The sequence below is a fragment of the Manis javanica genome, chromosome 3 (genome assembly GCF_040802235.1).
Source record: "Manis javanica isolate MJ-LG chromosome 3, MJ_LKY, whole genome shotgun sequence".
Taxonomy (NCBI): Eukaryota; Metazoa; Chordata; class Mammalia; order Pholidota; family Manidae; genus Manis; species Manis javanica.
The window spans coordinates 154,570,032-154,583,550 of record NC_133158.1 but is presented as its reverse complement, the minus strand read 5'-3'; the positions used below and the strand labels follow the sequence as shown (position 1 = coordinate 154,583,550).

Sequence of the window (13,519 nt, the reverse complement as noted above, 5' to 3'; positions counted from 1 at the left end):
GTTAGGAAAAGGATCATTCAATTTCACTGTTAATTCAAGAAATAATTCTATCAGTGAGATATTTCCTATCATATTCATAGGTTTAAGATTTTCATAAGTTCTTACCACAAAAGAAATTTCTAACTATGTGAGTTGATGCCTGTTAACTAGCCTTACTGTAGTGATCATTTCACAGTATATACATATATATATATATATATGAAATCATTATATTGTAAATCTTAAACTTACACAATACGCCAATTATATCTCAATAAGGCTGGAAAAAAAACTAATCTGTATTGTATAGTACTGACAAACATACATTTTTCACTGTTTTCAAACTTCATTTATATATTCCACATACCTTCTTGAATATTTTGTGGAATGTATAAACGGAAAAAAAGGGGAACACATTAATGTTTACACAGAGCAAATTTGACTACTTTTTTTAAAGCTGCATGTTTGTAGCAAAACTTTTCAATCTTAAAAAAAAAGTTAAGTAATATCCAGCTCCCGGTTGGCAATGTTCAAACAGGGCTTTGCATATGTTGTTGTCAGAAGTATAAATTGGTACGGTCCTTTTTTTTCAAGAATATTTGAGATAATCTATCAAAATTTAAGAGCACACACCCTTTGATGCAGTGGTGCCTTTCCTAGGAATTTATCCCCCCTCCAGCTATATTCACACAAGAACAGGCTATTTACTGCAACCCTATTTTAAGGGCAAAAACTGTAAACAGCCAACTGGCTACCAACAGATGTCCATACAAAAGAATATGTTGTCAAAAATATTGAAGCATACTACTGTATGTACTAGAATGGAAAGATGACCATGAGATATTGAATGTTTGTTGATTTCAGTGTAACCTTATGCAAGTTACTCAACCTCTCTAAATCTCTTCTTCATTTGTAAAGTAAGGAAATTATTTAAATAACAGGGTTGCTGTGCAGATTGAATTAGGTAATATATCCTATAGGAAAAAATTTAACAAACCTATGTATTGTGTGAGATTTGAGGGTTAGACAACTTTCACTTTTTACTCTATGCATGTTACTTGTAACATTTTCAACAGTGAACATGTTACCATAAAAGTGATGATGAAATATGGTTTTTAAAAGGCATCTGTTCTTTCTATTGCTCAGCTGAATGCTTCTGCTTAAACCGACTCTTACTACCAAGAGTGCTCTCACCCAAGGCTTCTGTGGAGCAGACGAAGGTGTGATGACGGGTGAGAACCGAGGTCTGTAACAGAGAAAACATACCATCACACGCCCACTCAGAATGAAGGAGCTGTTTTTAGTTTTGAGAACAAGAAACCACACCATATTGTTAATGATAGAGGAAGACTGAGATTCCTATCTGACATGTCAGTCAAATGTCAAATTTGTGAGAGTGTCAGGAGAGTGTGATAAAATAAAAAACAATATATATATATATGCATGTATGCATTTAATCTCAGTGGGGTACTTCATACAAAGTGGAAACCAGAATGCTGTGGATATTTGGAATATTGAAGACCAGGCATTTGAGCCAAAAACATGTTTGCCTACAAAATTTGCTTTCTTTCATTGTCTGCCAGGAGGGTTATATAAGCCTTTCTTCAGTACCACCCAAAGCCTTCAGTAAAAGGAACACACACAAATAATCAAAAGACAAAGGCTCCAAGTGGAAATTCAACTGTATTTATTTTTCTTATACAGAATCAGAGAAGTAAAAACCAGTACCAAACTCCAGGTAAAATGGTTTGATCTGATTGATTTGGCTACATACTTTCTGTACACATAGCATTCTAAATTAAAAATAAACACACATCATATTAAAAAATATAGAAGTAAAGTTTTAAAAAAGTCAAAAACTAGCACATAAACGATGTAGTGTGTTAGGGAAACGGTCTCCGTCAATCACCCATTTTCCCAATTAAATTATCTACAATTTCCTTTTTTTAACAGCTCATTTCTTTTTGTCATAAAAGTTGTACTTTCAGAAGTTACTTTCTAATTATGTCACGAGAACACAACTTGTATTTAGCCAACACTTCCCTCACTCCAGATCACCCACCTTCCTACAGAGAGCTGTTCTACCCCACTGGGCTCAGCAGCACCCCCAGCACACAGAATTTCTTACTCTGTTTTATGTGCCTCTGGTATATTGTACAATCAGTGGAAGAAATGGCATTTCACATCCTAAATACTATAGTGAAACACAAATAATTACTAGATTTAACAGAATTGCAAATAGGTTTTACTTTAAGAAAATATGGTTTATCAGGGAAAAAAGCCTTGGAAGATGTGTGAAATTACTTGTGAATTTCAATTTTTAATATGACTTTTCTATGGCAAAATTATTGGATGAAATGTTGAGATTTACTGATTGATTTAGGACTAAAAAGACTAGATATCCTGGCAGTTATTGTTTAATAAGAAATATAGTATAAATAGCACCTTATCATGAATTCCATAGGGGTTTTAATACTTAAAATAATAGGAAATATCATTTAAAAAGTTGTTCTGAATTTAGATCTCTAGCTTTAGTGTTCTTTAACAAAGGCTCTATTTTATGGCCTTAAAGCAACATCAGAATTCTATCTGGCTTTATCTGTTAGTAAACACATAGTCAGGGTCCATATTTAATTCCAGAAAAATATTTGTTACGTTCATTCATAAATGTTCCAACTAATTTCACTAAAAAATTATTCTAATATTTCTAATGCCATAAGCTTACTAGGAAATTACTTCTAAAAATTGATAATACAAATCATCAATGTTGTAACTACTTAAAAAAAAAAGAGGGGTATCTGTTTCTCTTACATTTAATAACCTGAAAAGGAGTCTACAAAAATACTTTTTTAAAATACAGTAACACTGCTCAGTTTTGTTAGGTCCCTTGTGTTTTTGGTTTTTTCCATCCTTATAAAGAATGTACAACTCTTCTTGCAGTAATTGCTAACAAAGAGAAACCAAAATAGTGCTCCCTTTAATTTAATAGCAACACACACATCCACCCGTCTCTCTCAGCATTTAGAAAGAGAAGGAATCAGAGGAACCACAGGTCCTTCAGGGGAAAGAAATCACTTCATTGTGTTGGAAGCCACAGTAGGTTTATGCTCTTGTCCACAGACATGCTCAGCATCATGGACAAGGCGACGTCATCCCTACCCCTCCATCTCCCACATAAAGTGCACCAAAGCCTTCTTTTCTGCTGCAACAGTCTTTTGATATAAAGGATGTAGTAGAAAACTGTTGCTTTGTTCTTTCAGGTTACCTCTCATGAACCTCCTGCTTGTCTTGCTTCTGGGGCACTTTAACTTATCTATTTCCATCCCACAACTAGTATCCTTTCCACCATATCCCATAACTTTACTACTTCATCTCTGACCTTGACACTTGCCTTCTTTCCAACAAGATAAAATGTATTCTGCCTGTCTGTGCTCTGGTAGATCGAAAAGGATCTTATCTAAGATCCCCAACAAATAGGCCCCATTGGGAATTGAAAGGTTCCTCTCAGAGACCTGAATTATTAATGTCTTTCAAAAAAGATACTAAACTCATAGATTATAAATAATGTCAGTTCAAAATATTAAACAGTTGAGGACTTCATTGGCCATGCAGGCAGAGTGCATGCCAGGTAAACCTGATGCTCTCTCAGTCCTTAGAAGCTCATACAAAACGTTTTTGGTTACATAAGAGGTATTGAGTACATATTTCATGCCTTTTTATACCAACTGTAGCAAACAGCGTTAGGATAATATACTTAAGAATCAATTTTACTGAATCAGAAACATATGTCTCCACCATACAACCTCGGGGGCATTTTTTTACACGTCAGTCAGAGATCTGCTTCATCCTACAGTTTCATAGATGAGATTAGTTTAAACACTTAAAATCTTGAAAGCAAAACTAACGAGCTTTCAGAATTTAAAAAGCAACAGCTTACTGTGTGTACATCAGGTTGAAAGCTACGTTGCTCTGATGTTTTCAGAACAGTTTCAAAAGAGAAAAATACAGTTGCCACGGATTCATCAAAAAAAATTTGGCTGCCCTTTGTCATCGGCTACAAAATCATAGTGCTTTATAAAATAGACATCAAGTTCTAAGCTGCAAAAATCCAACTTGCAATTTTCAAGTTCTGTTTAATAAATGCTCATAATTAGTACTGAGCTGGTTTCCTTCATAAGAGCTGTACTGTAGGAACAGTGGTTTATGCTGCTCTCACCTGCTGGAAGGACTAGTTGTTTAGATAATATGCAGTAAAATGATGAAAGATAAACTACAATAGGACTGTGTGTGCCTTTGTAAATACAAAGCATAAGAACTGTCAGAACCAGCATGGATCCCAAACTATACCGTATTCCATACAGCAGAATTTTACCAGCGATGCAATGATTTTTGAGGCTCGAGTTAAATATTTTTTAAAGCATTTGGTACTACTGTCATCAATACAGTTTTTGAAACTGTCAATCGGGTATAATTTAGTGTACATTTCCTGGACCAAGCCGCCTGTCAGAAGTCACTGCCTGTGGTCGGCTTTTTATGGTTTATAAAATCAAGTGATGTGTAAATTTCAACTCACACCCATAAAGCTTAGTCATGGGGCAGCAGAGAGAAAAACAGAGACGCAATTCTGCATAACCCATCGCAGGAATGCAGGCTTGCAGAAAATGAAAACAGAGTATTTATTTATGTTTAACTTAAGTTACTGTCAATCAAATCCAGGCAATGATTAAACTGGCCACACGGAAAGGAGGGAGCAGGAGTCATGGGGGCAGGAGTGGTACACCTGCAGACCTCTCTGCTCCACGGCTTTTTCCAAGAGGCCCAGGAAATGTCAAGTCACAGCTGCATTCAAGGCACAAAGGTACTGATTACAGCCAGGTTAGAAAGGGCTCGCTTTTGTTCAGAGCAGACTCTACGTCATTGAAGAGGGGGATCAGATCTTCAGATTCCAAAGTTCCTAGGTCAACATTTGTTCCTGGAAGACAGTCAAGAAAATCAGGGAAACGGGTCTGCTGAGGATTGATGCTCATGGGTGTCTGCCCTGCGTTTTCTCCTGTAAGACAAGGAAAGGAAACTGTTCATTTCTTTTTTTTGAGCCCTTGAAAGAGGGACAGTTCAAGTGTTCACATAACTCTTATCTGCATTTCTTTTAATATATTGCTATAGGTCTAAATTATTTCATCTCCATGCAAAATTTCAACCACCACATGACTGAAATTGAGTTTGCGATTTCATTTCTAAGAGATGCAGAGATAACAGGTGAATCCTCCAGTGTTCTGGGTTGACATGGTCCAGAATGGTTCAGTCCTGGGAGTTAGGAAAGGAGCATGTGAAGGCACGGTGGATCTGATCTGTGCCTTCCCATCACGGCAGCATCAAGAGCTGGTTTGTAAAAGAGTAGATACCTGCCTATAATAAATACCTTATTACAGAGCTATAATCTAAGGAGTTAATTGTAAACTTACATTCACCCATATCATCCCTCTTTATGTTCAAAGATATTACTGAGGAGTTTCTCTTAACCAAGCTATTAAAAAGCTGTCTTCATTGACGGCCCTAGGGATCCTTTCCACAGTATTTTACAAACTGTTCTGAAGATCGTCCCCTTCCTGCAAACACATACACCCAACGACTATCCACCTTTCTCACAACGCCTTTGAGTCACAATGCATGCGGGCATATTAAGGTTCGAGAAGTTTTAAAGAAAACTTTTATTTTGTTTAAGCCACTATTGCCTAAAGCCATTTAGTCATTCAGTCCTATTTTGGCAGAATTTATATCCTAATGGGACTAGAGTCTACAGAACAGTGTAATGTAAATGTTATTCTAGAGGAAAGTTAAGTGTCTGGGATATGACATGAAGAATACACGCTCTTTATGAATAATAGTAATATATACAATTACTCTTTACTCCATAACTAGTAATAGTCATATCTAATAGTAATAGTAAATTACTACATAGTAATTACTATATGGAGATTACTATATAAAATTACTATATAGTAGATTACTATATAATTACCACTTAGTAATTATATAGTAATCTATATAGAAGAAAATGTACTGACCTATGTGTCATTGGACTGAGCCTTTTAGCTATGTCACCTCAGGCACAATGAACTTGTCTGACCCTCAGTGCACCCATTTGAAAATGGGATGATAGACCCTTTTCCACAAACTGGAGTAAAGTGCCATATAATGTCTACCACATATCTTTGGCTCTGGGCATCACTTATACATACAAACCTATACAAACATGAAATTCAATAAATGTTTGTTGATTGTGCAAAAAAAAAAAACAACCCTAGGAATTCACTTTATTAAGAACACAGTATTAGAACAACTGGGTTAATTAATAGAACAAATCAATTTTCTGAAGGGATAAATACAGCTCAAAGACTGAAGAACATTGATAACTAGGGCTAACTTCCACTATATCATTTTTTAAAAACTTGTTAAATCAGCTTTTGTTTCTTACAACTAACTACAGTAGCTTCCCTGAAAAGCACACAGAGAAATTTGACTATTCTGAGCAAAAGTGGAGCAAATTCATTTTAACCATATGCATCTTCTGAGGAGAAAGATTCTATCTTTCCCAGTGAAGGGGAAAATGTTACCAAACTTGCATTTTGGTGACAGCAAAGTCTAATGGCTTCTCATTTTTATAACTCATAAAATATCAATGACTCTTGGCAGGATTTTATAGGTCTTTTATTGCAAAAGGCAATAATTTAAAAAATCAAATTCAACATGACCTCAGTACAGTGTTACTGATATTGGGAAAAAAAAAAGAAAAATAAGAAAGAAAACCCAAAATAACTTTTCCCTACCCATTAGAGTGTAATGACACTAAGGCTTAAAAAAACTGTGATCTAAACGATTGGGTGTCTTTTTTCTTCATCTCCAATCAGAATAATTCATCTTTATTGATTTCCCACTTTAACTTTCTAATAATTCAAGAAAACATTTTTTTTGGCTAAACAAATCTCTCAGTTTTAAAGAATTCCTCTTATCCTCTCTTCTCAGTCATGGAAAGCATGAGAAGGCTAACTAAGGTTCTTTGTTTAATTAACAATCTTAAAATATCTCTGGAGCAACATTATAATCTTCTAGTAATATTTTTGGTCTTTTTTTTTTTAATCTACTTAAAAAGTGGGAGAGACAAAGACCAGGCAATTCTTAAAAGGGTGTGATTACTGTAGAATATTCTGTAAGGATGGGTGACTTCCCAGCCTTTGCTTGCTATTCCCTTTCCCCATCCTCACGCCAAGTCCAGCTGTTGTTTCCATGTGTGTTTTGCAAAGGGAGTGCTCAGCCTGTCCCCATTGGACTTGTGGTCAGGGGACTGCATAAACCTTTCCTAGCCACACTGGAGCTCTGCTCACTCCCTGATTTTCCTCACCTTATTTCTCCTCTTGAGAAAGTCTATACCCATTTCTGTACAGACTTGACAGACGTAACCTTAAACTCAATGGACTGACACTCCCTTAACCAGGTTAACTTGGAACTGTAACATTGATCAAGTCCAATTTGTACATTTTTCAGGCTTCTTAGAAGAAGAGAATTTTGTGCTAACGTGTGTGATCTCATGACTTCTCACAACCCTATGAAGTAAGCATATTATTCTCTCATTCTATAGGTAAGAAATCTGAGGCCCTAGAGGTTATGTCACCTACCCAAAGTCACTACCAGGAAGTAGAGAAGTGAAGATTCAAGTTAAGCTGCTGGCCTGCAAAGACTGTTCTTTTCAGAACGCCACTTAATTCCATATTCTGGCTTCAACATTCCCTATGTACGCACTCGATGTCATTTTAAAAAGCCATAGAAGAGAATCCATTTTTTTTTAAATGTTAAGCTTAGATTTAGATTTCCAGAATCTTTTCTTATTTAACTTTGAATCTTATCTTTACTGGCTTCCCAGTGTTTAAAAGATGAAAGCAGACAATTATTAAACATAGGAAGAAGCCACTTCATGTGATTGTTCCAAAGAGGGCAAAATAAATCTCACACCAAAAAATAATGAGAGAGAGATGGAGAAAGAGGGAGGGTGACAGGCAAGGAGGAAGAAAGTGCAAGTAATAAATGGAAGAGTAACAAAACAAACAGCTCACACCATTCCTGCGGGACTCCTCACAAGACAGTCCGTACATTCCGCTAAACATGCAGATGACGGCCTGCAGAGGCCCCGGCGCAGCTGCTCCGAAAGACTACACTGTAGGGTGCCTGGCTGGACCTGACTCTTAGCTGACCAATCATTTAGACTCAGAGCACAAAGAGCAGTCATCTAGGAAATGAATGTAACAGCAATGGCATTGGGGAAAGCAATTATTTTTATCACAGAATGATTAATTTTCTGTCATTAAGTGATGACGGAGGAGAAACCTGCATGAATAACTCTAAATAGTAGAACCTCAGCTGTTATTTATTTTTGGTTCTAGAATATCCTCTAGGAATTTTGGACTTTGATAATTAAGTCTACATTCAGCTAGTAAGACCAAATTTGGTTTCTGAAATTGGAGGCCTTACCCCTTGAGAAGAGGAGAAAAAGAAAGGCAACTCAGGAGCCAGCTGGGGCCTGGCCTAAAAGCGAGGCAGGCCAGGGACTAAGTTAAAGTTACTCTGACTTTTCTTTTAAATTGCTGAGGGTGGGCATTGTACCATATTGGGACTTGGAACTGAAAATTTAGCATCCTCTGAGTTGCCTAACTTTCCAAGTATCTACTGCCAATTGCTTCCGAAATGCAATGAATGACATGAAAAAATTTGCATGCGGAACTATAAACCGGTACCACTTCTCAAGAGAAAAAGTGGCCCAACACTCCAACCAAAAGCTGGCATAAATAGTCCATTGTGAAAGCATTGCAAAACAGACCGGATGAGTAAAAAAGACAAAGAGCAAAATTTAAAATCCTGTGCCCATAAATAAAATTATATTTGCATAAACTATGGAGACTAGAGTCTATAATTAGTGCCTGGGGCTTGGGCAGCTTTTCGATTGTCATTTTATTTTTTAGGCTGTTGTTGACAGTAAGTGTTTCTGGTTGGAGTTTAGAACTGAAATGACTAAAGAGACCATTTAAGATGCGAACACTGCAGACACTCGCAGGCTTTGCCCCTACCTGTGTCCATCTCGTCCACATTGCTGAGGAAGTCCTCTGGAGTTGTGGGGACACTGTAGCACCCCAGCCCCAAGCCACTGTCAGTGCTCTGCTCCCTTGAATGATATGGCCCTCTGGGGAGACGCAAAAGAGGGAGAAGCTTCAGGGTGAGCCCACTGAAGAAATTTCAGAATTAAAATACAGTCGTCACAGGAACCCTAACCTAGTATAGTTCTGCCATTCGGCCTGACTCTCCAAGTAAGGAAGAGAGGCAGACTCTGTAGCTCCTTTTAATTCTGAAACACATACATCCCAATGTCAATGAAATTACTAAATTCTAAGCAAATAAAACTGGCCATTCAGAGTGAATTGATATGATTTCCTCTTCATCTCAAAATAACAATTCAAATACTGTGTTCTACATAGAGAGTATGACACCCTTTATATAAACTTAAAAAAAAGAGAGAACAACGTGGAATACTGCTTATGGAGGCACGCATTACCAGGCAACAGGAAGTACAGCGATATGTGTGATAGGCACACATCAGTTTCTGAATGATGGCTACCACTAGGGAGGAGCAGAGGCAAAGAAACAGATTTCAGTGGTGGGGATGGGTTTAAATGTTAATTGGCATTTAAACAAAAAATAAGATCTATGGTAATATGACAAATCTGGGTGTTGGGTACACGGGCAAAATCTTAAGTCATTCTTTATACCTTCCCGTACATCTGAAATACTTTGAAACCAACCACTTAAAAACTCCTTTCCTTCATTATTTTAGATGTTACTTGTTTTCATCTCTTGCTCTATTTTAATAACTTTCATAACATATCTGTTTGCCAAAAGCCTCTGAAGATAGAAAAGACACAGGAAAAATAGAGAACTGTCCTTTATTTGGGTTTAAAAGGCTAAATTAAGGTCAACTACTTGTACTCAAGAAATTATTTCTGGCCAAATTATCTTCTTTCTTCTGTTCATGTTTCATATTTTAAAACATCATCTGTTTTAATTAGTTTTTTATTGTGCAGTAATTCTAGACAAGCACAGAAGATGTAAAGAATATACTCTTCACCCAGTTCCCCCAAGGACATCTTACATAAATCACAGCACAATTAGCAACACCAGAAAATTGACACTGTGTAACACTCTTATTAACTAAACTATAGACTTTATTCACATTTCACCATAACCATAATCTCTTAATTATTTTGTTCTCTGTCTGCCATGTGACACGCTTTTATCCTCCTGCTGGCCACGTAAAACCACAAGATTCCTCCAAATAATTACTACAGAGCACCATCCCACTGAAACTATAAATTCATCCCCATTTTCAAAGAACTGACTAGGGATTCACTCTGTATCATATAACCAATTTTTGAATTTGGTATTTTAAAAAAGTAGATGACTTACTCTGCTTTTCCTTTTTCTGCCACTCCTATCAATTTCCTCCAACTCAACCTCCAAGTCCCCACCTTTCCCCAACATAACACCCATTATACTCTAGACCACATAGTAAAAGAAGGCAAAAGTAAGTGGCCCCAAAATGTTAACTTACCCATTGAGGAAAGGGTCCGAGCTATTATTAGTGATGGATCTCATGTCTGGGGTCACGGCTGGCGGGTTGACAGCAGCCTGAACTGCGGCCAGACTCTCAGCTTCCATGGGGAGCTGTCTACAGAGAGCAGCTTCCTGCAGAACATGACAGGCAGAGGGAGAACAAGAGTCATTCACTCACTGCAACAAGGACAGCACAGTATATTTCAAATGAAAAATTCTCACCAAAACAAAGCATTTTATGTTTATTCCCAGTAAGTCAAATTCATTAGGAAATCAGTAGTACTCTTTCTCTGAAGAAGTCTTACAAGAGGCACAAGTTACTCTCTCACTATGTTAATGAGAAGCTCAGCTAATATTTGCCCTTAGGACACTTACGTAGCAACCGTCCCACCCATCCAATTGTTTGAACACCCAAATCACATACAGCCCTCTCAAGACAGTTTCTCAGAGACAGCTATTTTTATCCCAGGTGCTGAGACCAAATCGAAGTCAGTTAAAGCAACTGGATTCCCCCTCGCCTCACAGGAACTTCTGGTCTTTGCCACTAACAGGCCTGGCAGAGCTGTGAGATTACGGAGTTCAGGCTCTATATTAAATCACATCTGGCAGTTTTATATCAATAGCCAGGAGAGGAAAACAACCCTACAAAGTTTGCCCATCAGGTTTTCTATTTGATGAGTTATTTTGTTGACTTCTTTAAAACAGCCAAAGGTTGGGGAACCAAGCAGATCCAATTCAAATCCCACTGACGATGCAACTGTTTGACAGCATGTGGATTTCATTACCAAAAATTAGAATGCTAGCTTTGTTTTGTTTTGTTTTGTTTAAGCTAGCACACTTTTGACAAGGAAGAGTCGATCCAAAAGGTCACAAATGTGACTGCCAATTACTTTCTCTAGGTATGATCTCCAGGGGTCCCTCTTGTATTGACAGACATGAGCAGACAACAAACTCCTTTCAAATGTACTGCGGCTTCCACAGAAGAATACTTTTGTATGTTTGTACTTGCCTCCAAAACCAAAGTTAGGCCCTTCCCATATTTATGCCTATCAGTTTCCCACTTTCTAGGCTGAAGTCACTGTTCTCACAATTCCTCAAGCCCCAAAACCACATCAGCGATGGCAAGCAGAATATTCAGGCTGTCTAAATTACAGCATATTTTGTTAGATCTCTTCCAGTCCTAACATGCTATGATTTTAGAGAGTAACTGCTGTCTAGACAAGTCTAATGAAATCACAGGCTATAAAAACTTTCGGTTACTAGAGTTCATTGCACTGTTACCAGGAGTTACTGTAGCATGACTCTTATAAGTTGTGAGAGATCTGATCGATAAGAACCTGCCTTGTGAATTTATACTGAAATACATATCCCGTGTAGAAAGGGCTTCTGGTTCTCTTCTGTTCATCTGGATTGTCAATCATCAGAGTACTTAACTAACACAAATTTTTTTCAATAATCCATAAAAACCAAACTCCACCCCCACAAAGTGGAGATATTTTTATAAAGTAATTTTAGTCTATAATCCTAATCTTGGAACTACCTTCATGGCTGTCAGTATGCATTAGAAATCTCACTCTCCAACCAAAGCTTACCTAGAGGCCTCATTCAGAACAAGAACTGAACTTGGTGTGAGGAGCCTACAGCCGCCAACATCTCAAGCATACACACACACAAACCACAGTTTAAAAATATTTAGTCAATGGTGTAATTTCTCGTTGTTTATAAACTGTAAATGCAAAGATACTTCGGGCAATAACTTCCATTATCCAAAATTTCAGCGTTAGCTAGAATATCCCATTCTCCAACATTTCAGCATAAATGTGGGGTTTACCCTGTTAACCATACAAGCTGAAGAGATTCCTGCATTTCTCTATATTTGACAAAATTTTACCACCACGTGTCTTAAGAATACTGCTTGAATTTGCTGCTTCCAGGTGATCTGAATTGAAATATAGTAAGAATCGCTTCTGGAGCTTCATTCGGTAAAAAAATGTACACATAATGTCTATGTTTGTCATCGGCAATAACATATGACAACAATATTTTAAATTGTAAGAAAAAAGATCAGACTATCTATAAAATACATAGTTTCAAGCTTTTGTCTTCATTTAAATTACTCCTGGCATTTTTCAAATAGACACAATGTGAATTTTTAAAAGAATGCCTGTGGGTGGCTAAATATATAAAAATTCACAGGAACTATTTATAATAACAAAAACTAAAGGAACATATACTATATTAGGGAAGACGTTTCACTGTGCCATTCCACATCTGCTCCCTCTATTTTTAATTAAGGATAACTGAAGTTCCATTCTTCAGCATCGATGTTTCCCAGACTACAATTTGAACACTTGAACCCCCCATGTGGTCATGTGAGGCAGTGCTATGTTCTGCCTGTAGGGGGCTCACAGCATTGTTTTCACCTTCAAATGACTAACAAAGGGGAGAGAAGACACAGTAAGGCTGTTCAACGTATGGTACCTGACAAAGAACTTTGAAATATAAATTAGGCTACTCTGACTCAGGAAGTTATTACAGAGGGGGTAACACTTTCTCTTAGGTTATTCCCAGAGTATTTTTGGGTCACAGGTCATTCCACACTGCAGAATTCCACAGGGTGATCTTCACGTTGGCCCCCTGCTCTAAACCTGCTCCCATCGCAACTGGACAGCGGCCCACAAAGCCCTGACGACAGCCCTGCCCACTTCTCCTCCTTTGTCTCTGATGTGCTCTCCTTCTTCGCTCTCTTCCCACTGCTCCTCCCACTTCCAGCATTAGCACCATCTGTTCCCTCTGCTTGGAACCTGCTCCTCAGATCTTCCCGAGTTCATTCCCCCACTTAATGTCCGTCTCTTATAAATGCCATCTCTTCAGAGACCGCATTACA

General features: G+C 37.5%; 1 protein-coding gene across 1 annotated transcript in view; it reads right to left on the bottom strand.

Annotated features, from left to right (window-relative positions):
* Positions 1-1,643: 1,643 nt before the first annotated feature.
* The window catches only part of WWTR1 (WW domain containing transcription regulator 1), a 119,114-nt gene continuing 107,238 nt past the window's right edge, over positions 1,644-13,519 (bottom strand). Inside the window, exons 5-7 of the mRNA XM_037008260.2 lie at positions 10,631-10,764; positions 9,096-9,208; positions 1,644-5,029 (exon numbers count right to left, since the gene is read on the bottom strand). Coding sequence (XP_036864155.1) covers positions 4,845-5,029; positions 9,096-9,208; positions 10,631-10,764 — 432 coding nt within the window. The 3' untranslated portion in view covers positions 1,644-4,844. The remainder of the gene's footprint in view (positions 5,030-9,095; positions 9,209-10,630; positions 10,765-13,519) is intronic.